This window comes from Adiantum capillus-veneris, chromosome 10 (genome assembly GCF_014529385.1).
Source record: "Adiantum capillus-veneris isolate H3 chromosome 10, ASM1452938v2, whole genome shotgun sequence".
Lineage (NCBI taxonomy): Eukaryota > Viridiplantae > Streptophyta > Polypodiopsida > Polypodiales > Pteridaceae > Adiantum > Adiantum capillus-veneris.
The window spans coordinates 139196765-139222618 of record NC_140940.1 but is presented as its reverse complement, the minus strand read 5'-3'; the positions used below and the strand labels follow the sequence as shown (position 1 = coordinate 139222618).

Genomic DNA, 25854 nt, shown 5'->3' with positions numbered 1-25854 from the left:
CTTTTAGACACCCCTTACTTGCGGATGAATTTTGAGGCCTTAAACGATGTTTTTTTCAAAGTTGAACTAAATGATTGCCGTAGGCATACACTTAGTTCAAGTTTTGCTCTAAGATCTGTAGAGCCGCTCTCAGGCTACGTTTTGATATAAAAACTTTTCCAATCCGATACCGTTTGTGAAAGTTATGGCCAAAACAGTGAATTGCAGTTTAGAATGGTCAAAATGAGTCCAAATTCAATTTTGAAAAAAGATTTGGGATCTCTGTGACACTGTGAACACTTCTATATGGTCAAAATTACAGTTTGACCCTAAAACTGGCCTAAAGACATCCTACGCGTAGTATGTCTATATGCTCAGAATTTAACAAAATTTGGTCTAGAGACTTCCCTTAAGTCCAACAACACAATGGTATGCTCAGAATTTTGTTTGGATTAAGAAATGGCCTTGAGACATCCTACGCGTAGGATGTCTTTTTACTCAGAATTACTTGAAATTTTCCCCCCAGCTTCTCCTTGATGTGCTGATCACAGTGGTGTGCTCATAAGTTGCTCTGTTTCAGCTCAAACTTGCACTGTAGCTTCCCCTTGATGTGCTTAACTCACAGCTATTTTTACTTTTTGATTCTGACACCTATGGGTTGGTCAAATGATCAAGAATCTGTTCCAGAAGCCTGATGTCTGTTCTGATGAATTCCTAAGTCAAATCAACTCCAAATTGGACCAAATTTGACTAGGAGGCTTATTTAAGGCTATATGACAGCATGGTATGGTCACAGGAGAATTTTGGTCTCAGAATCATGCAGTAGACATCCTACGCGTAGGATGTCTTTTTGCTCAGAATTGCCCCAAATTTGAACCACAGACTCTCCTTAAGGTGCTGATCACTGTGGTATGCTCAGAATTTTGTTTAGAGTCCAAAATCACACAGAAGACATCCTACGCGTAGGATGTCTATTTGGCCTGTTTGACCCCAGACTTGTCCCATAGCTTCCCCTTGATGTCAGTAACCCAGTGGTATGCTTAGATTTTGGTTTAGATTTCAAAAGTCCCAAATTTAGCTATTCTTGCCTTTTTCAGTCAAAAGTGCTAAAGTCTGTTCAATCTTCCCTTTCACTGACCCAAATGAGATGAAATTTATCACATGCACTCAAAACAACATTCAGAACATGCCTTTGAAGTCACCCTATGGTTTGGTCTAAAAAATTATGCCTTGGGTACAATTTGGGTAGGATGTCTGGCAATTCTCGTCTTTTGGTCTTATCCTGTCAAAATTTGGTCAAATTTCCACTTTCCAGGTGAAAATAGGGTAAAACCTACCTTCTAAACACACTGGTAACCTCAGATTTTCAAAATTTCCACCAGATCACCCTGTAGACATCCTACGCGTAGGATGTCTACTACTGAGTTTTTCAGACTGAAGTGTCCCTGATGCTTCCTTATGCTCTCAGCAAGTGCAAGTATGCGTCACAATTGCCAAAAACAAGCAAAAATCACTCAATTAAGCCTTTGCTGAAATTTTACGTTTTCTGACTCCGCCTTTTGGCTTTTGGTCAACAAAAATAGGGAAAAACACTCAAGTCAATATGTTACTAGGATAAAACCTACCCTCTGAACCCACTGGTGCAATCAGAATTTTCAAATTTGGTCTCCAGAACCCCCTTGAGACATCCTACGCGTAGGATGTCTATGTTTATAGAATTGCAGGTTTTCTTCACAGAACCCTTGCAAATGCTCTTTTATATGCACAGCATCAGTCAGCCATACAAAAATATCCACAAAAGCTTGTTTAATGCATTTCTACCCTCAAAAGCACACTTTTCCGTGATTTCAAATGCAATCAAGCACTTTAGCAAATAATTCAGTGATGAATAGCTCTAGATCAGAAATTGATCACTTACCTAAAGCTACTCCTACAAATCATAGGGGGTTTTGCATCTATGAGTAGAAAAACGCTTCACTGCCACACACGGACTAGTAAACGCTTTTATCACCTCACAATCACTCGACCACCAACAACTACTCTAATCCATAGACGGAATCTACAGACGCTTATGCACTGAGGACCCGGGGCGACCTTTGGAGGAGCTAACTACTATACTGACACAGACATTACATGAGGCAGCAACTGAAGCATACCCACACACCCAGCCTGAGCAGAGCCGCCGATTTGGGAGCATGCCTCAGAACAGCTGGTACGATGAGGAGTGCCGCCAGATTAGAGCCAGACTTCAGAGGGAAGTGCTGTTGGGGGGTGTCACTCACAGAAAGTCACAGATGGACTTCCGACGCCTGGTGCGGCGGAAGAAGAGGGCTTTTTTGGCTAGACTCGAGCAGGATCTATATCAGCTATTCTTGAGTCAAGACTTGCGTGAAGCGTGGCGGCTTTTTCATGAGCAGTCCCCCCCCTGCTATTTCCTCCACAGAGACTTGGGGTCAGTACGCATCATCTTTGTACACAGTACCTGGACAGCCGCCCTTCCCCAACCCCCCCGACCAATGCCCACACACATGTGTCTTTTTCACTGCCGAGATGGTGAAGAAAGCCATTGATAGGATGAAGACTGGGAGAGCATATGATCATGAGGGCCTAGTAGCTGAGTATTTCATGCATGCCAAAGACCTACTAGCAGAGCTTCTAGCAGTTATGTTTAACCGTGCCATGTGTGAGGGCCTACCGGACACTTGGAGCCTATCTACAATCGTAGCTATCTTCAAATCAGGAGACCCCATGGAGCCTGGGAATTATCGCACTATTATGATTGGGCACACACTGGCACGGTTGTATGCATCCATTCTTGAGCAACAGCTGAGTAGATGGGCAGAGAGGGAAGGAATACGTGCAACTGGGCAGGCAGGATTCAGGAGAGGCTTCTCTACTCTCGACCACATCCTAACACTCAGGGCCATCATCGAGGAAGGCAGATCTCATGGGAGACGGATCTATTGTAACTTTGTGGACTTCCGCAAAGCTTTCGACACGGTACCCAGAGCTAGACTGATGCGCAGATTACAGGAAATGGGAGTACCCACAGAACTCATTTGGGGGATCATGGCATTGTACAGATCAGTAGTAGGGCATGTACGCACCCTGGAGGGACTTTCTACACCGGTTCACTCCACTATTGGGGTGAAGCAAGGCTGCCCGCTCTCTCCCACTCTTTTCGGTATGTATGTGGATGAGATTTCTGACTACATTGACAACGATGGGGATAAAGGTGCTTAGTTGGCAAGGACATGGATTCCACTTTTGTTATATGCTGATGACATAGTGTTGATCTCTGAATCCCCAGAGGGAATGCAACGTCAATTGGATGCTCTGCTGCCCACGAAAGTGGTTTGTCTGTCAACCTGGGTAAAACCAAGGTTATGGTGTTTAATACCACCCCACAGTGGATCAGGAGGTCAGCACCTACACTCACATACGGCCAGGAGACGGTGGAGTACACAGACGCTTACACTTACCTTGGAGTGGTTTTTAGCGGACCTACATTCTCACTCAGAAGAGCAACAGAAACCAGACTTACTAGAGCCCACGCAGCATTGGGTAGATTGGAGAGGATGTGTTCGCAGGTTCAGTTTCAGGAGCCCCGAACGAAGCTCTGGCTCTTTGACACCTTGGTGGCTTCAGCATTGCTCTATGGAACTGAGATATGGGGACCTTCACTGGATCACCACGGGAGGACGGGTCGCTCAGACGGATGGGAGAACATGGAGAAACCTCTTGTCTCTATGATCTCGCGGCTCATTAGAGCCAAGGCATCAGTAGCACGGGCCATTATCCGAGCAGAGCTAGCGGCCCCCCCACTTGTGGTGGAGGCGCTCACCAGATCAGTCTCCTTCATAAACCGCACATGGGAACTTCCTAGAGACAGATATGCTCGCATAGCACTTGAATCCTCTCGACAGTTAGCCATACTAGGAGATACAACATGCCGGTATGGGGAGATGACATCATGGTTTCAGGCACATGGGTTCAGCATAGACCGGCTGCCATCATTCCATTACTCATTGGATGCACCATCTCTCACCCTTACACAATCAGAGATCACCAAGCTCATACGCCAAGACCTGACCCATCTAGACACCAAAAGGACATGGATACAACCAGCATAGGAATTGGGCACGAAGATGGCTTTCTACAAAGACCACCTTCTCCAGCTTACGGAAAATGGTTTTGTGGCGAGACCCAGATACATGGATACCCACTTGTCTCATGGGATAGGATGTGCTATTGGCCAGTTACGCACATCTTCTCACCAGTTGCGGATTGAGACTGGGAGATACAGCAGAGTACCAGCAGAGAACAGGACATGCCCCTTGTGTAACATGGAACCTGAGACAGAGCTACACTATACATGTCGCTGCCCCGTCTACTACGAGATACGAGGCCGCTTCCATTGCTTGTTCAGAGAAGGTTTTGGACCACTCTCAAGAGTCATGGGATACGAAGATCAGAGATGTCTGGGTTTGTTCTTGCTCGAGCTGCGCAGACACAGAGATAGCCTGATGAATGGCGAGGCTAGCATTCTCAACGGCGGATCACAGACTTCTTCAGAGCAGACACGGGACAGCCGCAAGGGCCACTCCCACAGCAGAGCTCCCCCTCGTCTCACACCAGAGGCACACTGATTGACCGAGCGATTGAACTGAGGAAATCCAGGCGCCCGCGACTGCGAAGAACTAGACAGCATCGACAGAGGCTACGACAGAAAATTCAGAGCACGTTGGCCAGGCATGCACGACGCCCGGTTAGACTACTGACCATGGAGGAAATTGATGAGATTCGCCAACGACCGATGCTAGATCTCTTGTGATTCAGCTATCCCAACAAGCCGCCCATTTTTTGCTTAGTCTTTTGCTTGGTTCACATCGATCAACTTAGGACCCCATAGTATATATCTTTGTTTTGTACTGTTGTTAGGTTATTTTGTTACTCTGACTTTGTATCAGATCCACCACTTTGTAACTCTCGGGTCTCATAGGTCATTATGGCCTTTTAAAGACGTTAATATAACATTTCATTTCATTTTCATTTCTTTGATGGCCAACTACAAAGAAAACTTTCTACAGATATGTGAAGATGGTTTTGTGATTCGCCCGAGCTACATGGATACCCACTTGCCTCATGGTTTGAGATGTGCTATTGGTCAGATTCGTACATCCTCACACCAGCTGGAAATTGAATTTGGCTGATTTAGGGGAATCCCACATGAGAACAGAATTTGCAAGCTATGCGGAATGGAGCCGGAGACAGAATTACACTACATATGTCATTGCACCGTATACTATGAGATACGCGGGCGTTTCCATTGCCTATTTAAAGAAGGCTTTGGACCTCTAGATAGAGTCATGCAATACCAAGATCAAAGGTGCTTAGGCTTGTACCTACTGGAACTACATCGGCACAGGGATAATCTAATGAGAAGACAAAGAGCACTACAGCCTCAGAGGCAGATCACAGATTTCTTTGGATCGAGAGAAGCAGGAATGGAAGGAAAAGCAAGAGGCCAACAGCGAGCACAAAGGAGTACCCACATTCAGACCAAAGGCACCCTCATTGACAGGGCGATTGAGCTTAGGAAATCGAGATGACCACGACCGAGATGCAGAAGCACACTTCACCGGAGGAGACTACAACAAAGGATTAGAAGCATTCTAGCCAGACACCCAGAATGCTCCTAAGAAGCACAATATACTATGAGGTATGGGGGCGTTTTCATTGCCTCTTTAAAGAAGGCTTTGGACCTCTAGATAGAATCATGCAATACCAAGATCAAAGATGCTTAGGCTTGTACCTACTGGAACTACATCGGCATAGGGATAATCTAACGAGAAGACAAAGAGCACTACAACCTCAGAGGCAGATCACAGATTTCTTCGGATCGAGAGAAGCAGGAGTGGAAGGAGAAGCAAGAGGCCAACAGCCAGCACAAAGGAGTACCCACATTCATACCAAAGGCACCCTAATTGACAGAGCGACCGAGCTTAGGAAATCGAGACCACCACGACCAAGATGCAGAAGCACACTTCACCGGAGGAGACTACAACAAAGGATTAGAAGCATTCTAGCCAGACACCTAGAATGCTCGTAAGAAGTTTATTTACTACTTTGTATTTAGTTTTTCACATTTATTTTCACATTTTCACACTTTTCACACTTAGTACTTTAGTACTAAGGTACCCAGACATTGTAACAGATTCACCACTTTTGTATCAGTTTGGTCTCATAGGTCATTCTGGCCTTTTGAAGACGTTAATATAACATTTCATTTCATTTCATTTCTCTCTCTCTCTCTCTCTCTCTCTCTCTCTCTCTCTCTCTCTCTCTCTCTCTCTCTCTCTCTCTCTTTGCACATACTGGTGTTTGATGTCCTAGAATCTTGTTTTGTTACATCTATCATTAGTTATTGGCAGACTCACCAAGACGGTGAGTAACCTTGTGGTGACGGGCAACCTCTAGCTGGCTTTAGTGCTTGTGCCCTGTCTATTGATGCCAACTTAGACTATTTACGGGAGCTGGACTACTCTCTGGACATTAGTCTCAAATAATTGGACTAGTGGATCTTGTGGACCTAGACCAGTCGGCCGGGCTAGTGGACCTGACGGGCAACGAATGGACTGCTTGCTGAGTACTTGGCTGGAGATGGTGGGTGGTAGCCAGGCAGATCATGAGCGTTACCTTGAGTTTACCCGGCATACAACACCACATTCTACATTACATATATAGTCCCCTTGTGATAATCTTCTCTCGTATATACGCCGGATATTATCAGTTGTACACACATCCATGCACTTTTGCGCCTCAACACCCTCTTTGATTCCCAGTTGGTTCTTGGACTGGAACTGAGGTGCTGCCAGCCATGGACTAGAAGTTGGGTACATTGCGAGTCCATGTGTTCAAGTAGCATTGAGGCCATCATGGCTGTCTCTGCTATCTAGACTCTACTATTTGTTTGCGTATGTCAGTTGTCTCGTACAGTTGTTCACTATTGTGTGCTGTCTTAGATTGGCTGCTTTTTGTGGTCTTAGTCTCCAGGTACTGAGTGGTCTGCGAGTGAAATTTCATGCATATTGCACTGAGAGGCACCCCACACATCAAATCACACTTTTCCTGCCATGCAAGTTTGCTATTTGCATGGCTTCTTAGGAGCCTGGAAGTTCTGTGAAGACGAAAGACAAGACAAGGCTTAAATGCTAAAAATCCTTTTGAGTAGCAAATGGTTGTCTCTGGCTTTGTGGTGACATACCTCCGTTGGTATTCCTTTGCTTTTGGACTTATTTGTGTTGAGAACCCAACCATAAAGCTGCCTTATGAGAGAAGTTTCCCTTGAGTGTCCTTTGCTCAGCAATGCCCTTATCCGAGCATTCTTAGCTGTACTGACTATTCCGTCATCCTCATTCTGTTTGATATTTCTCCTTTTCAAGTGATTACTTGCTGCATTCCATCTCAAAGCTTGGTGTCTGGCACTGTAAACACCTTGATCGTTCCTTCTGGTATCAAGTGTGCCTTTTATTTCTATCTATTTCTTATTATTCTGTTCACATATTTCTCAAAATTTCTGCTTGCAGTGGCACTTCAGACACCATGAACTTTTACCATTAGGTCAGAGGCCCTGATTATTTAATCCTTCTTGTTTAGTACCCTTGTCTTTTGGCTGCACTTCTTGTGTTTTCTCTTTGAAGTAAGTACAAATATGGGAAAGTTCTCTTTGTACATATTCATCCCAACTTAAAAACTTACCTATTGGCAATGAAACAGACTACTGAAGTTGTCACTACTCTTTGGATACTATCTTTACACTCTTGTAGCTTCCATGTCCTAGTCGGGTTGATTATAATCTGTTTTTAGATTCTCGCTAGGACTAGATTAGCAAAGTTGGGTACCTTGTAACACTTTGGCTTTATTGTGGGGGATGTAGCCACCTAAACTGGAGAAAACTGTGTACCAAAGATTCATTATCCCTGAACTTAATTACTCTATAGTAGTCACCACCACTTTACGTTTGGCACATAATTAGTAATTGGTATGCTGGCTGTGTTGAGGGTTTTGGGAGTATTGGGGTATTTGCAAGAAACCTCTTGGGTGTGTTATGTTAGATTTGGACGAGTGGGATACGCTTTTGGGGCCTTGGGTGAGTTAGAAAGGTATTCCTGGAGTCAGAGGAGTTACGTGTGTTATTTTTGATATTGTCCATCTTTGTTATGTACCCCCACTTTCTTTTGTTAAAAGAAATACAAACAAATGGGAAGTTCTCTTTGTAACATTTTCCTATTGGCAATGATACATTGTCCCCATTATTTATTAAATATTTTAGTCCTCCTTCGTTATGTGCACACTGCCTTTCTTTTAAAGTTGTACTTCATTTGTGATTGGTAGAGTCCAAATAGCCTAGACTCCAGGGCAGTCCTCTCGTTTTCTTGCTTATTATGCCTCAGGGGCCCTTCTCCCCTCCTTGAAACTTCATAAGTTTCTTGTCAAGAGATGTCATGGTCACTTTGTAACAAGCCAATCAGGGCACTCTTCAAATCTTTGACTAACAGGGTTGTAGGGGCCCCTGCATTTTTTTGTCTGAGGCAATGGGACCTTTTTACCAAAACAAAGGTACTTTTTTAACAATGTCAAATGTAGATCAATGAGTTGTGGGACAGACTCTGTGATAATATGAAATACTTGATTGTGAGAAGTTTTCAATATTTTTGCCTATTCCAGGTGCTTTAAATATCACTGCATGCATTGGTTCATGGGTTTCAAACAATATAACAGCTGGTTCTTTGGTTCAATTTAAGGTGCTGCAAATGGATTCCTTTGGTAACAAAGTTAACTTGGGGGTAGGGAGCTCCATCTTGTGGAGTGCCAATATCTCTTGGGCTCAATCTTTCAACAGGTCCTCTGGAGAATACAATAGCCTTAGGGGCATTAGTATCAAAATATTTTCCTCTCTCAACATGGGTGTGGTGGGCATTAATTTCAATATAACTGCTGCTGGCGAGTATATCTTAAATGTTGCAGGCTTCTCAGCAGGAAGATTGATACGTTTAAGTGGCTCTCCTTTTTATTTCAGAGTGGATCCAGGTATTCTTTCTTACATCATTTAATGCAATTATTTATAGTAAGTTCTATTTCCTTCATTGTGGAAGCTAAGAACTGTTTACGGCACTCAAGGCCAAACTGCTGGTAGTTCTGGCTCGTCTAACACACTTTGCTGAGTGAATTTTTTTATTCTCCGTTGAGTAGTAGTTTCTGGCTTATAAAGGCACCAATTAAATATACAAATCTGATTTATATGGTGCCAAGCATTTTTCATACTAATTTTACAGACGCAATTCTTTGATTTAACGGTCTCTCATTTTCCCCATTGCAAAGAAAGAACATGGACAGGGTGAGGATATAACAATGGAGAGGATCCATGTGTGAAGAACCTACTCTTAAGTGCTGATTGAAACAGACGCCTGGTCAGATCTAGATGTGGCTGCTCCTATCTTTACATTTACTAGTGGGGACCTTGTATACTTGTACGGTAAAATGTTATATTATTCAACAATGTAGGTGCTTGAGAGCTAGTAAGTGTTTAGTTTCCAACAAGCTGGCAGCATCTCCAGTTCCCCCCCCCCCCCCCCTTTAACTAGCTCCCAACAAAATGGCTCCACCTTGGATGAAGCCAATGTTCTCTCCACCCAAATCATGACGTACAATCAAGCATGGTTGTGATAGGTCATCAAAAAAGGGGAAGCTGCGCTATAGCTTTATGCCCCCAAGCTCTGTAGAAATTTACATGTCTGCTGATGCTTCAATCTACGTGGAATGGTAATTCACTTCAACCTTCTCAATTCCTAGTTGCCATTTAATTCCCTTCATACCCAGATGTAATTGCCACAATCTACTCAAGAAACTAACCAATAGATCATGGAATGAACAACCACTTTTGGAGATCTCTGATTGCTACTCAAAAGTTTTGATTGCAAAAACAAAACTATCATCATAGGTTCATCTAGAAAATTGATAAGTTCAGGATGTCTTAAATATAGGATTTGAAAGGCTCAAATGAATAAGCATTTAATAGGTGCATAAAAAATGGATGTGAATAATCTTTGACCTTGGTCTAAGTAGTACACAAATTCTGAAAAAAATTGGAAAGCTAATTTGTTATTTGTTCAAAATGCGCCCTAATCTGTAATTATTTGCACCCACTCTTAAACATTGAAAACGTGGGTAGAGCTGTTCTAGCTCTTGTCCAAGCTATGCATGCTGGTCTTATTCTTCCTGTTAGGGAAAGCGGCGAGACTAAGGCCACATGTTGTCAGGTTTTCAACATTGGGTTTGATTTAGTTTTGTAATAGGGCTTAAATATATCTCTTTTTTCTTTTCTTTGTCCTCTTTTATCGAGTCTGAAACATTGAGATCAAGTTTTTGCACTCTCTTGTCCTTGTTGTGATTGTTCTTTGAGTGGAGTACGTTTTCAAATCTTCAATGAATCGCTTCTCTCATTTATTTTGTCCACTTTTTTTACGAAGCATTTTTAGTAGTCGTTGTTTTGTTTTGAAACCAATAAGATGACTTGTGATTTAATTTTTCTTGATATCCCTTTCCTTGTTTATCTTGAACTTGTGTTTATTATGTGCTTTGGCCTGTCTTTAGTTCGTAAGTTCAAACCTTTTTGACATGATGATTCTATTTCTATATCTAGACCTCTGGCTATTACCAGTATTAGTATTGCCAATGCTGGTAAATCCATGGAGTCACCATACCTTTCTGATGTTAATATGCATTTGTGTCCCAATTACAAGGTAGTCTTAGATTTCAGTTTTGAACTTGCAGATTCAGTTCTTCCGGAAACAAGTAGCTATACCTGGCTGCAAAGGTCTACTTATACTGCTGGAGATAAAGCTCTTGGGACAGTTCAGTTCAGGGATCGTTTTAATAATTCTCTCTTTTTCAGTCAGAAGGGGACAAAGCTTCTTCAAGTAAAGATTTTTCAAGTGCTTCAATTGGAGGCTTTGAACTTCACCGATACTAAAATCACTCAGTCGCTGAAAGGCGGCATGGTCACAATTTCATTTCCAACAACTGTTTCTGGAAATTTTCGGCTTATGATTACTGATATGTATGGTTCGTCTGTCAAAGGTTCACCCTTTCCATTCACGGTAGCTCCTGGTAAATGAGTAATTTCCTTACCGCTTGAATTTTAAAACATGAAAGTGACCAACTTCTAAGCACTTGGGATTATGTGCTCTCCTAGTGTAGGTTTTGGTCGGTTATCATAATAAGTCCTGTAATAAGTTTGAAAACAAATGGACAAATACTAAACCATGTTTATACCCTCAGTCTACCTCTGCTTTAGTGCATGCTGAAGGATATCCCTAGGCAAAGTCTGCGTGTGCACACATGCAAGTGCACACGCACGCCATGTATCTCTTTGTATGTTTGAATTTTGTAGCTGGGCTACAGTGTCACTTTGCACGAAAAGACGGTTACAGCTTGTGGTCGTGGGTTCACATTGGGTGGACTTGACACGTGGAAGGAGTGGTAGTCTAGTGGACACCGTGGCTAGCTCTTCCCCGCCACAGTTTGGAGATAGGTGCAGCTGAACTGTCAGGGATATTTGAGTTATCCGTTGGCTGCCCTTTTTGTATATATGCTCATATTTGTTTAGTCTTGGTATGCTGTTCTAGATGGATATATGAGTCTCGACTCCTATGTCGTGTGTTTGGACTAGCATCACGCATTTGCACTCTTCCTGCACATTTGAGCCTCGACACCCCCGTTGTACCCTTGTACCCTTGAGTTTTGGGCCTTGACTTGAGTGTGCTGCCAGCCAGAATATGTACTGGTTCACATGAGTTAGTCTAGTCCAGAGTTGCGGGAAACGGAAACGGAAATGGAAACGGAAACAGTAAAGTTTGAGAAGGTTGAAACGGGGAAACGCCACGTCAGCCAAGATGTGCTATTACCCATGTTGTAGGATACAAATATGACCACGGATATACCTGAAAAACACATATTTTGATATATTATAAGAATTAAGATACAACATCAAGGAACAAAGGCTTAATTTTCATCATGCAAATGGGACTCAAAGTCAAATAAGAACAATAAACAATGACTTGTTGCTAAGCATAGAGGGCATGGGTCTATGAGGAGATCTCCTCTTCAACTTCTACAAAGCAATCACCAACATCTCCTTCATTAAGCTCATTGGCCTTTGGCTCCTCTGGCTTGAAAGAATTAAAAGGACTTTTTTTAATGTCACCTAAATGAAACGGCAAGCTGAAACATTTCAGGTCCTATTTCTTGCCTTCCGAAACTCGGCGTGGCGCTACACCTCTGATTCCGAAACGTTTCGGGTCCAGGAATGCGTTTCAGGCCAGGTGGGTGGTGTTTTGCCGTTCTGTTTCCGGGCGTTTCCCGCTACACTGGTCTAGTCTCATGCTGTTCGGAGTCTACTGTTAAGTCATTTGAGTTTGCTCTGTTGTTTCATTGTTTACAGTGTTTTCATTCTGTTGGGTTGAGGTTTCACGCATATTGCACTGAGGAGCACCCACAACAGAGAGCACAACACACTATTCTCACTACAGGTGCTCTCATTTTTGGTTTGGCACACCCGGTGGGACCCAAACCCACAATCCCTTGATTAGAAGTCAAATGCCTTATCGATTAGGCTTCAAGTACTACTATTCCTCCAAGTACTACTAGTGTTGCTGCAATGGCAATCCAAGAGCATGCATCAACAGATAATTCTGTGGGTCACAGGGCACAAAGAAGCTCGCGACTACAGAGTCTCCACACCCAGCGTTGGCTTCATCTCAGTTTGGAGGACCATCGGTAGCCTCGCTCTCCCAGCCGCCCTTGTCACATTATGCTTCCCTTTACAGTGGCTTTCCCGGATTTTCCATCCGCTGCTCCGCTTTCTCACACTACTCCACCTGCTGCTCATGTGGCAGGGGCTGGTGCGCCAGAACCGGTGTACCCTCCTCCAGGATATGACCGCTATCCTTCACCATACGCGTGGCCTGCATCTCCCTACGCGCCATTCTATCTGCCTCCACCTCCATCGTCAAAACACTAGTAGATAGCCACATATGGGCGTCTTCACCCCCTCCCAATGTACATACCACAGTAATGCTTCTGCAGATTTTACAGTACCACCACTCTCCGGGATGGTGAGTGGTCTTGTGGAGGGCAACCTATAGCTGGGCTATATTGTCACTTTGCACGGAAAGACAATTACAGCTCGTGGTCGTGGATTCACACTGGGTGGACTTGACTCGTGGCAGGAGTGGTAGTCTAGTGGACATTGTGGCCAGTTCTTCCACGCCACAGTTTGGAGATAGGCGCAGCTGGAGTGTCAAGGATATCTGAATTATCTGTTGGCTGCCCTTTTTGTATATATGCTCATATTTGCTTAGTCTTGGTATGCTGTTCTAGATGGATTTATGAGTCTCGAGTCCTGCATCATGTGTTCAGACTAGCACCACACATTTGCACTCTCCCTGTGCATTTGAGCCTGGACACCTCCATTGTACCCTTGAGTTCTGGGCCTTGAGCTGAGTGTGCTGCCAGCCAGAGTATATACTGGTTCACATGAGTTAGTCGAGTCTCATGCTGTTCGGAGTCTACAGTTGAGTCATTTGAGTTTTCTCTGTTGTTTCATCATTGTTTACAGTGTTTACATTCTGCTGGAGTGAGGTTTCGCACACATTGCACCGAGGAGCACCCACAATAGAGAGCACGACACACTATTCTCGCTACAAATTTAACCTGCAAAACATTGCTTGTGACAGACTAGGTGGTCTTGGTGAAATTTTAGGAACCTAAGAACTTTTGAAGGCAAAAAATAATTTTTATGTTTCATTTGCCAAGTTTGATGGTCTCTAGTTGATTTGAAACTTTTTATAGAAGAATGATATTGATAGGCCTGGGGTAAAATCTTTTGGAGCTACTCACACAGAGACTAGCTACATGTGTATGCTAGCTACTTGCTAATGGACACTGAAAAGAATAATATTGTGTTTGTGCCCTTGTTTGTAATTACATATCTTTATTGGACAGTCAACTCTGGAGTCTGAGATTTTACATTCTTCTCACAGGTTTGGTTGTTGTCAAGAACTGTATAGGGCAGTGGTACAATGCAACACCTCAGGTGGAGGAAGGCTCATTGGCAAAATTCTTTGTAATGGAACGTGATTCATTTGGAAATGTGGTTTGCAAAAACATTTCGAAAGGGGAAAAACAATTGGAGTTCCAGGCAAAGGTGTTGGGACTTGAGGAGGCCCATGTTTTGGATATGGAATTTCAACCTGTACAAGGTGAAGAGAATGGAACAGTTTGTGCACAGCTTCTAAAATTTGTTGTTTTTTATGACCTGGGTCATTTTCGCCTCGAGATCAAGAGCTCAAACCAGAGCATTATGGGCTCACCATATTCCTTCACAATTGTAGAAGGTACACACTAGTGCTTGATAAAAGCCTTTAACACTTATTTTGCACTTTTCTGTTTGTAAGTGTGTTTTGGGAGATGCTATTTTTCTCTTGTTCTCTCTGTTCCCCCAAGAACTGAGTTGATTCAACTCAAGAACATGTATATTTGGCAGTATGAACAAGCTGTTAATTCAATCCCTGGTGCACTCCTGTATTTGTTTGTATCTGTAATGGAAGATGCCGTTTCTCTCTTGCACTTTGAAGAGCCTGTGAGTAACAAGTTGAGCATGCGTAGTTGATGTCATTGATCCACGCAGGTTGTTTGGTGTGCTCATAAGAATTTGGCAACTACACCTCCTTCCATCTTGTGTACGACACTCCCCTACAAGTTCACTGTATATGGATAGATCCCTCGTGGCCTCCGTTTGGGGAGAGACAACACTACTCCCTAGCTAGAGATGAGTAGGGGTCAATTGTTTTCTACATAGGGAGGATCTTTTACACTAGTACATCAGCAGAGGGCTTTGGCATTGCAGACACAGCTTAAGGGCTTTTTTCAACCACTAAGATAAGGGACCTGACCTCCGTTTAAGAGGAAATTCAAGTCGCTTAATGATGTGCATAGACAACCATTACCCAGTAGAGGAGTGGCAACAGCTGGAGGGTCTGGTCCACCACGTCTTTGTCTTGTGTTACCTCCATCGGTCAATGGCCAGTGCTCTTCCAGTAGAGTGCTTTTTTTGACTCACTAAATTCATTCAATGCCTCTTATATAGGTTGTTATATATAAATACATCCACACATCTAGGATTATCCTCATGTCTTCAAGACATGATCTTGTTAGAGTTGATCCTTTGCTGCTTGATATTGGGAACTATCCCCACCTCGTAGGGCATATAGGGTATGTTTCCAGCTTGCCACCCACTGTGGATGACATATAGGATTTTGGGTCTTTGTTGGTTTGTTTTTGGGGCTGACTGAACACGTTGGGGGAGATACCCATATACATGGACAGTTGGTCACATCTTTGTTTATGTGAGGCTCACCTCTTGTCTGATGTGAAGGCATTTTAGGTGCTCTCTAGTACGGGCACCCACCTCCGGGCCTTTTCTGGCAACCAGGGTCCTCTCTCTTATTCACTCTCATGAGACCCATTGAGGTCACCCCCCTCCTGGATGATCGTTGGATGCGAGAGGCTAGACCCCCTCCTCGTGGGTGTCTCCTCCGACTCTCCGGCTACAGGGTACACCTTTGGTATGAGGACAAATGTGGAGGCTGGAGAGGGATTCTAGGGTAAGGACTTACCCATCTGGAAAGGTGCTCCAGCCGTGGCATGGGTGGACCAGAGTATAGAGGTGCGCCAAGGTGCAGCATTAGCCGTGTGGACCGAGGGTCCAAGGTGTAACCTTGTGGACCAGCCCTTTCCTACCAATGAACTCTGGTAGCATATGTAGATGCACGGAGCTACCGACTTAGATATTTCCACAGAATATCTTCAAGGTCGGGGGTTCATTGAGTTATTAGTTTCATCAGTACACTGTACGTGGAGTTAGAAGTTAGTAGTAGTCACTAGTCGCTTGGGGCTAGGTGTGGTACCTTCCCAAGGGGTGATATTCAAATTATTATACCTTTTGCAGGTGTTAACAGTACTTTTAGAAAAAACTCCACCCCACATTCCCCTCTTCTTCATTATTTTTCTTTTCCTTCCTCCACATCTCTGTTCTCCAATTCCAATTAAAAAAATTACGGTTCAACAATTTTATTTAACTTATCGTGGAATGGCATCTTGCACACTAGTGCAATTATTTAGAAGATATGGTTCATTTGCTCTTCTGTAATTTAATCATGAGCAGGTCCAGTTAGCAGCTCCTTGAGCACCTTTGAAGGACCTGGGCTGGAAATATCATATGCTGGAAAGCGTACCTATTTTGTCATGAGACTTCGTGACAACAGTGGTGCACCAAAAGGGTCTCATTTAAACTCGCTAAGCGTTCAAATTTTCATATTTGGTGGAACAGTGCAAATCAAACCTCTTATTGTAGCTGTCCCCAATAATCTTGGGGTCTTCAATGTTAGTTATCTGCCAATGGTCTCAGGGATCTATGTTATCTTGACCAGATGGATTGGAATTCAGCTAGGGGAAACTCGATACATGACGGTAAATCCTGGTAATGAAAATCAAATTGAAAATCAGAAAATTTAAAGTTCGTGGAAGAGAATACAATGCTCTCTGTTTTGGTGGAGCTTAAAATACTGCCGATGTCTGGAGCGCTGCTAGTTCTTTGTAATGCGAGTAATATACATGTATCTATACATACACATATGTATACTCATCTATATTATATTTTTAGTGATGAAAAGTGAAACAGATTTGAAGGTAATCAATGTACTCGGGCTCAATGTCAAATTTATGGATAAAGAAGTGATTGACGTATCAAGTTTCATGAAAGCATTGCGTGACTTTTAGTCCAAAACTACAGCTCTGAAATCCAGTTTTTTAGATCCTTTTTCCAGTCTGAGGATGTCAGCTTTTATCACCTCTCTTTCTGGTCATTTATCACTTCTGCGCCATCATAAGTTAACCTCAGACCGGAAGTAGAACTGGAAATTGAAATGGGAGATGGAATGGAACCCAAGATACCAAACTGTTGGCAATGCCAAGGATAAATTTCATCCACATTCATTAAATACTACTAACTTGATAGGGATGACCATCTATAATTGCTTTTGGTGCAATTATTTAATAACCTTAAACTTTAAATGTATACTCAATCACTATTTAGCTCAAGAAATGGGAAGATTTAAATTTCAGAGTGTTCTGCTCAATTTCTATCCATATTTCAATCACAAAGGTTACAAAAAAGTAATCTTCAATTTGCAGTGGGAATATTCCAATAAAAATGGACCAGATTTGTGTTTTCTGTATCTCTAGCGCGAAAGCAATATGCCTGAATCAGCTCCAATGTTCTCCAAACGAGGAATTGGCAGTCAAACCTAGACATGCTTGACCATTGTGCACCACTAACTATTTTTTAATGAGCCTGTTGATCCCGATGAGAAGCCATCCTTATGTGCAAAAAAGTTTATCCTATTAGTTTATAAAATGGGCTACATCACCCCTCTCAAGAGGGAAAACTATACAAAGAGGGGAGCCTCGACCCTGTCTGCTGTGGTTGATAATTTATCAGGCAGGACCTAGGCCACGGGGATGCCTTGGCTATAACTCGTCCACCTCCCACCAAAGTGCTCTCCAGGTAAACATCGCAAATAGGTCCCCTAGTCCAATGGGTCTCGATAGGGGCTCTGGCATACAACAATCCTACAGAGATTACCAGCACTGTAGCTGGGCTACAAAAGCAACCACCTTATCCAGATAGCTGATTTAGTTATTCTTTGGCACCTTGGATGTATTCTGGTTTTCAAGAGGCTCTTATTGGGGGGCGGGGGGTGTTTGAGACTCCATTCATTGCATTCAGTATAAAGCTTATAACTGCAATTTCAGACTGTCTCTTAGTTGTCACAAGCAAAGAACCAATCCCCACTTTGAAGAAAGGTCTTGGCGGCCACAAACTAATGAAAGTCTGGCATTGTCTCTAAGCCCTCTCTGAGTTGCCTTGTATGCTGTCCGACTGTCCTTTGAGTGTACCGAAACATCAAACACTTGAACTTGAAAGAGAGAACACCAAGAGACATGGAGTGGTGGAGTTCCCCTCCTAGAAGTATTGGCGCCAAAGTTTGGCACCTCTTTCGATACTTCTTTTTACATCAAGTAATCCACAGAGTGCAACTACCGGAGAGGAACATTGAAACTGCAAAAAGAAACCACAAGGCTCTGGATATGTACAAAAGAAAGCTGAGTAGAGCAGCCGGGTCCTATCACCCAAGAGAGAGAGTCATTGCCACTACCGTACCAAAAGTATTGGTCTTTAGAGGTGGAGCCATCAAATTGATGGTGGGAGTCTGCTGCTGAACTCTGCTCTGAACAAACTGGCTCTCTGGGAATGGAGCCGCCACTTGCTGCTCAGCGGATGGAAGCATTCTGTCTTGAAGTTTACTAAGGACGTCTACTAACATGCCCATGGCGGTGTGTACCAACAAAGCGTATTTGCACGGGACAGTGGACTGTCTGTGAACCTTGGTGTTTCTGTACAGCCAGCCTGCGCGCGCGTGTGTGTCTATGTCGGGTGCGTGTGTGTATGTTCGTGGGGGGTTTGGGTGTGTGGTGAATCCTTCGGCCACTCGTCTGTTGCGCGACTCTGTTCTGCACAACATCTACCCTGTGCAGGACCTTTACAGCACGCCGGGAGTTTAAGTTTGATTTCGCCTGCACGCGGTTCTTCCGTCGTCTTGTGTGAGAGAGAGAGGTGTGAGTGTTTCTGTACAGCTAGCCGGTGTGTGTGTGTGTGTGTGTGTGTGTGTGTGTGTCTGTCTATAGCAGTCATATATCAAAAACCTCCAAAAAAAAGAGTGTGTGTGTGTGTGAGAGAGAGAAATGAAATGAAATGTTATATTAACGTCTTCAAAAGGCCAAAGTGACCTATGAGACCAGAAAGTTACAATGTGGTGGATCTGATACAAAGTCAGAGTCAAAGTAACAAGATGACAACAATGACAAAAATGAAATAACAAATGCCACAATAAAACACTATTAAAACCTGAACTACTAGGTGTGAACAACAGCTAGCTGGGATATCTAGATCACAAGAGATCCAGCATTGGTCGTTGGCGGATCTCATCAATCTCCTCCATGGTCAGTAGTCTGACCGGGAGTCGTGCATGTCGAGCCAAAGTGATCCGAATCCTCTGATGCAGCCTCCGTCGATGCTGTGTAGTCCTCTGCAGTCGTGGGCGTCTGGATCTTCCAAGCTCAGTCGCTCGGTCGATCAGTGTGCCTCTGGTGTGAGACGACAAGCTCTGCTGTGGTAGTAACTCCTCCGGGTGTCCAGTGACAGCTCTAAAGAAATCTGTGATCTGTCTCTGGGACTGGCTAGCCTCTCCTCTCATCAGGCTCTCTCTGTGTCTGCGTAGCTCGAGCAAAAACAAGCCCAAGCATCTCTGATCCTCGTACTGCATGACTCTGGAGAATGGTCCAAAGCCCTCTCTGAACAAGCAATGGAAGCGGCCTCATATCTCATAGTAGACGGGGCAGTGGCATGTGTAGTGCAACTCTGTCTCAGGCTCGATGTCACACAGGGGGCATGTCCTGGCCTTTGCTGGTACTCTGCTGTATCTCCCAGTCTCGATCTGCAGCTGGTGTGAAGATGTACGTATCTGGCCGATAGCACATCGTATCCCATGAGACAAGTGGGTGTCCATGTATCTCGGCCTCGTCACAAAGCCATCAACCGTAAGCTGGTGGAGATGCTCTCTGTAGAAAGCCATCTTCGTGCCCAGCTCCTGTGCTGGTTGTATCCATGTCCTCCTGGTGTCTAGCTGAGTCAAGTCCTGGCGGATGAGCCTGGTGATCTCGGACTGTGTAAGAGTCAGAGAGGGTGCATCCAGTGAGTACTGGAAGGGAGGCAATCTGTCTATGTTGAACCCATGCGCCTGAAACCATGATGTCATCTCCCCATACCAACATGCTGTATCTCCCTGCATGGCTAACTGTCGAGAGGACTCAAGTGCAAGGCGAGCATATCTGTCTCTGGGAAGTTCCCACATGCGGTGTATGAAGGAGACCGATCTGGTGAGCGCCTCCACCACTAGTGGGGGGGCAGCTAGCTCTGCTCGAACAATAGCACTTGGTACAGAGGCCTTGGCTCTAATGAGCCGCGAGATCATAGAGACCAGAGGCTTCTCCATGTCCCCCCATCCATCACTGCGGCCTGTCCTCCCGTGATGATCTAATGAAGGTCCCCAGATCTCAGCTCCATAAAGTAATGCAGAAGCCACCAGAGTGTCAAAGAGCCAGAGCTTCGTCCTAGGCTCCTGAAACTGAACCTGTGAACACATCCTTTCCAATCTACCCAATGCTGCATGGGCTCTGGTCAGTCTAGTCTCTGCTGCCCTCCTCAATGAAAATGTTGGCCCACTAAAAACCACTCCGAGGTAAGTGTACGCATCTGTATACTCCACAGTCGCCTGGCCGTATGTGAATGCTAGTGCTGACCTCCTGATCCACTGTGGGGTGGTATTAAATACCGAGAGAGAGAGAAAATGAAATGAAATGAAATGTTATATTAACGTCTTCAAAAGGCCAAAATGACCTATGAGACCAATCAGTTACAAAATAGTGAATCTAATACCATGTCTGGGTACAAAAGAACTAGAAGTGGAACAAAATACTACTACTACTACTACAATCTAAAACTACGTGGGTGTAGCAGATAGAGAGAGAGAAATGAAATGAAATGAAATGTTATATTAACGTCTTCAAAAGGCCAAAATGACCTATGAGACCAATCAGTTACAAAATAGTGAATCTAATACCATGTCTGGGTACAAAAGAACTAGAAAAGAACTAGAAGTGGAACAAAATACTACTACTACTACTACAATCTAAAACTACGTGGGTGTAGCAGCTGATACAATAGGTACCCGGTAAACTGGATGTAACAGTGTGTGAAACAAAGATGGAAGAAATGGTGAGGATCCATCCTCATTTGCACTCTGGATGTCGAGAGAGTATGGCTCGAATCTTCTGTTGTAGTCTCCGTCGATGCTGTGTAGCTCCTCTCCTCAGTCGCGGTCGTCTGTATCTCTGTAGCTCCAATGCTCGGTCGATGAGAGTGCCAGTAGTGGTCGAATGAGTGTGGGACGAGCTCTGCAGTGGTGGCTGCTCCTCTGGCTGTCCCATATCTAGTGAAAAGAAATCTGTAATGTGTCTCTGGGACTGCCTCTCTCTAGCTCTCCCCAGTAAAGTGTCTCTATACCTGTGTAACTCAAGTAGATATAGTCCAAGACATCTCTGATCCTCATAACTCATGACCCTAGATAGAGGACCAAAACCCTCTCTGAATAAGCAGTGGAAACGCCCCCGTATCTCATAGAACACTGTGCAATGACATATGTAGTGCAACTCTGTCTCTGGCTCTCTCTGGCATAATCGGCATATCCTGCTGTCTGCTGGTATCCCTCTGAATCTACCGGTCTCAATCTCGAGCTGATGTGAGGATGTGCGTATCTGACCAATGGCACAACGCAAACCATGAGACATATGTGTGTCCATGTAGCTGGGTCGAATCACAAACCCATCTCCTGTGAGGTGGAGAAGATGCTCTCTATAGAAAGCCATCTTTGTGCTCAACTCCTGAGGCGGCTCTATCCATGTCCTCCTGGTGTCGAGCTGGATCAGGTCCTGACGAATGAGTCTAGTGATCTCCACCCGTGTAAGAGACAGCGAGGGTGCCTGAAGAGAATACTGGAAAGGGGGCAACCTGTCCATGGTGAAGCCATGCGTCTGAAACCATGAAGTCATCTGTGCATACCAGCATGAAGTGTCCCCCTGTAGAGCTAACTGTCTGGAAGACTCAAGGGCCAATCTAGCATATCTGTCTCTAGTAGTATCCCATAGGCTGTGCACAAAGGACACTGATCTGGTAAGCGCCTCAATCTCCATGGGGGGGGCAGCTAGCTCTGCTCGAATGATCGCGTGAGGTACGGAGGCCTTGGCTCTAATCAATCGGGAGATCATAGATACCAAGGGCCTCTCCATACCTCTCCAACCATCCTGGCCTACAGAAGGTCCCCATACCTGTACCCCATACATCATAGCTGAGGCTACTAAAGTATCAAAGAGCCATAACTTTGTCCGAGGTTCCTGGAACTGAACCTGCGAACACATCCTCTCCAAGCCTCCCAAGGCCGCATAAGCTCTGGTCAGTCTAGTCTTTGCTGCTCTCCCCAAAGAAAACCTCGGCCCAGTGAAGACTATCCCAAGGTAAGTGTATGCATCTGTATACTCCACAATCTCTTGACCATACGTGAAGGTCGGTGCCGATCTCCTGATCCACTGCGGTGTGGTGTTAAACACCATGACCTTGGTTTTACCAAGGTTTACAGACAATCCACTATCCTCTGCAAAACTGTGTAATGCATCCAACTGTCGCTGCATACCCTCTGGTGAGTCAGAGATCAAGACAATATCATCAGCATATAACAACAATGGGATCCACGTCCCTGCCAGCTGGGCACCTCTATCACCCTCTCTGTCAATGTAATCAGACACCTCATCAACATACATACCAAATAGAGTAGGAGACAATGGGCAACCCTGTTTCACCCCGATAGTGGAGTGAACTAAGTCAGATATCCCCTCTGGGGTGCGTACATGTCCCATCACTGATCTGTATAAAGCCATAATCCCCCAAATCAACACTGTGGGCACCCCCATCTCCTGCAGTCTGCGCATCAGTCGAGCTCTTGGTACCATGTCAAATGCTTTGCGGAAATCCACAAAGCTACAATAAATCCGTCTCCCATGTGACCTGCCCTCCTCAATGACAGCTCTGAGAGAGAGAGAGAGAGAGAGAGAGAGAGAGAGAGAGAGAGAGAGAGAGAGAGAGAGAGAGAGAGAGAGAAATGAAATGAAATGAAATGAAATGTTATATTAACGTCTTCAAAAGGCCAAAATGACCTATGAGACCAATCAGTTACAAAATAGTGAATCTAATACCATGTCTGGGTACAAAAGAACTAGAGAGAGAGAGAGAGAGAGAGAGAGAGAGAGAGAGAGAGAGAGAGAGAGAGAGAGAGACTTCTTACTTTGCGGGCTACTGGATAGCTTATGCAGGATCAGCTGGCCATTCTGGAGTGCTTATGTTTGTTCGACATGAACTCTTCCCGACCTTGGTTTTTAATGACCCGGTTGGGAGATGGATGGTCATCCAATGTATTGTTAATGGGGAAGTTTTCGAATTTGGAGGATTATATGCATATACAGCTTCTGCAGATAGGGCACGGTTGTGGAGTGCTATCTATTCTTTTTGTTGGCGTTCCAATGCCTTTCTCTGCGGAGATTTTAATAATGCACCAAACCTTGCGGATAATACTACTGGCCATTCTCACATGCTTCATATGGAACGACAATCATGGGACCAATTTATGTCGACTTGTAATGGGCTTGATTTGTGGCCCTTTTTGCATCCAACTGATCCAGGATTCACTTTTCAGCACAATGCTCAATCTATGTATCGTGCTCGGCTCGTGCTCGGCTGGATTGCTGGTATCTTTTTCACATGCAACAGTATGATGACTTTGTATGCGATGTGATTATGCTATGTGTCTCTCGGATCATTTTCCCGTATGCTTGAAACTTTGTTTTGGCTCTTTTGATGTCAATGATCGCCTACCCAAGAAGAGACTTTTGCATATCAATAATGCTTATCTCAAGCATGAGCCTTTTCGCACTATGATTGTGAATATCATCCCGCCTTTGCTCTCCCAGATTTATGTTGACATGGACATAGCCTGGTTCCGTTTTGTTATGCGTGTTCAATCAGTTATACAAGATTATGGCAGGGATTAAGGGATTAGGTTAACCAGGCAAAGGATGCTTGTAGCCGATTAATGCACTTGGCTAATCATACTTCTCCTGACGCTCAAATGATTGAGTTGTTTTCTGCTCGCACTATATTAAGGCACAATGATGAGAGGAAATATGCCAAATGGCAGACTCGAGCTCGTCAATAGGCTTTTGCAGATAAAGGATGTGCTTCTAAACAATTCTTTCAGCATTTGCATCACTCGAGGCAGTCTCAAGCTATACGGAGAGTTAAATTACCGTCAAATGAGTGCACCTCCACTTTCCGAGAGCTAGCACTAGCCCTACACTCTCATTATGGCAAGATTTTTGAGGACCCTTCTTCTCCTACGAGAGAAGCTCGCCAAGCACGTCACATGTTTCTATCGCATGTTACTTCCATTCTTTCGATGCAGCAGGCTCAAGACTTGGAAGCTGTTTTCACTGAGTTGGAATTGTATGCCAGCTTGCTTGATTTGGGTCGATCGAGAGCTCCTGGTTGGGATGGTCTCTCTGTGGAATTTTTCATGTCTTTCTGGGAGTATTTGAAGGTGCCTCTATTGTTCATGACGAATACAGCCTGGGAAAAACAGGAACTGCCCTCCTCTTGGAAAGAAGGTTTGCTCAAGCTGATACCTAAGCATGCATTGTGTGAAGAATTCTCACATTGGCGGCCTATTACACTTATGCCTGTGGTATATAAGTCATAGTTACCTGGAACGCGGAACGGGAACGGCGACGGGATCCCCGCGGAACGGGGGAACGGCTAGGGGTTCGGAACGGGAGGTATAAAAAACACCCAAATAGTGCATTTTTTAGCTTCTTGTGTTTAAATACAAGGAGTATTAGAGTGCTTTGACTCTAATACTCACAAAAAACTCGTTTTGAAGACCATTCAATCTTGCTATGACTAGATGATGTGAGAGAGAGAGAGAGGGAGAGACTCGAGAGAGTGAGAGTGAGAGGGAGAGATTTGAGAGAGTGGGAGGGAGAGGAAGAGAGCTTGAAGGCTTAAAGTCTTGAGCCTTGAGAGAGTGAGTCTTGAGAGGGAGAGATCTTGAGAGTGTGATAGGGAGAGAGCTTGAGCCTTGAGGATTAGCTTGTGGAGAGAAAGGGGGAGGGGGGTGCATTTTATGAGTCCTTGAGGCCTTGCACACTTCAAAAAGAAGCCCAAACATTTACTTCAATTTTTTCAATTTTTGCCAAATTTGTTTGTAGCCGTTGGCCGTTCCAGGGGCATTCCGGAACGTTTTGGGGGCGTTCGGAACGTTCCGGAACGGCCGTTCCGGTTTGCACTTGCCACCCGGAACGTCAAACGTTTCGGGACGTTTCGGAACGTTCGGGAAGGGAACTACCCCCCCGGAACGCCGGAACGGGGGCTAGGGGGCGTTCCCCGGTAACTATGATATAAGTTAATGGCAAAAATGCTTGCTAACCGACTCAAGTGCTTTCTGCATGAAGGCTTGCATCAATCTCAATATGGCTTCATTCCGCGACGTCAAATTATTGATAACCTCGCGAATGTCATCATTGGTTTGGAATATGCAAAATATACTCGACAGGATGTCTTAACATGCAGGTCGACATTGAAAAGGCATTTGATACTGTTCTTTGGGATTACATTGCGGATACCATGAGATGTTTGGGCTTTGGGCCTAGGCTATCCCGTGTCGTGCTTTTCTTGTATGCATACAGTACTTCTGCAGGCTTGTTGGATGGTTTTCTCACAGAATCTTGGCCTTTGGGACGGTCGGTAAGGTAGGGCTGCCCTCTGAGTGCTTTGCTTTATGCGATCGCTACTCATCCCTTGTTTATGTATTTGGATTCCTTGACCTCCACTGGTAGGCTATATGGCCTGACTTTACCTTCTGGTCGACAGTTTGCTGGTCAGGCTTATGCGGATGACTCTTTGTTCATGCCTCATAATAGCTATGATGATGTACAGCAGATTATGCATACTCTTCACTTGTTTGGATTGGC

At 44.5% G+C, this 25854-nt stretch overlaps 1 protein-coding gene across 14 annotated transcripts in view; it reads left to right on the top strand.

Moving 5' to 3' along the window:
* LOC147449734 (uncharacterized) overlaps positions 1–25854 on the top strand; it is a 172457-nt gene that overhangs the window by 55734 nt on the left and 90869 nt on the right. For 10 of the 14 annotated variants that reach the window (XM_086522092.1, XM_086522090.1, XM_086522087.1 and 7 more), the window contains 5 exons: positions 8710–9072; positions 10816–11151; positions 14085–14438; positions 16268–16582; positions 23146–23577. In XM_086522092.1, the coding sequence (XP_086378218.1) occupies positions 8710–9072; positions 10816–11151; positions 14085–14438; positions 16268–16582; positions 23146–23577 (1800 nt within the window). Of the gene's footprint in view, positions 1–8709; positions 9073–10815; positions 11152–14084; positions 14439–16267; positions 16583–23136; positions 23578–25854 lie in introns of all 14 variants that reach the window. The other 4 variants (XM_086522089.1, XM_086522088.1, XM_086522093.1 and 1 more) reach the window with 4 other exon arrangements.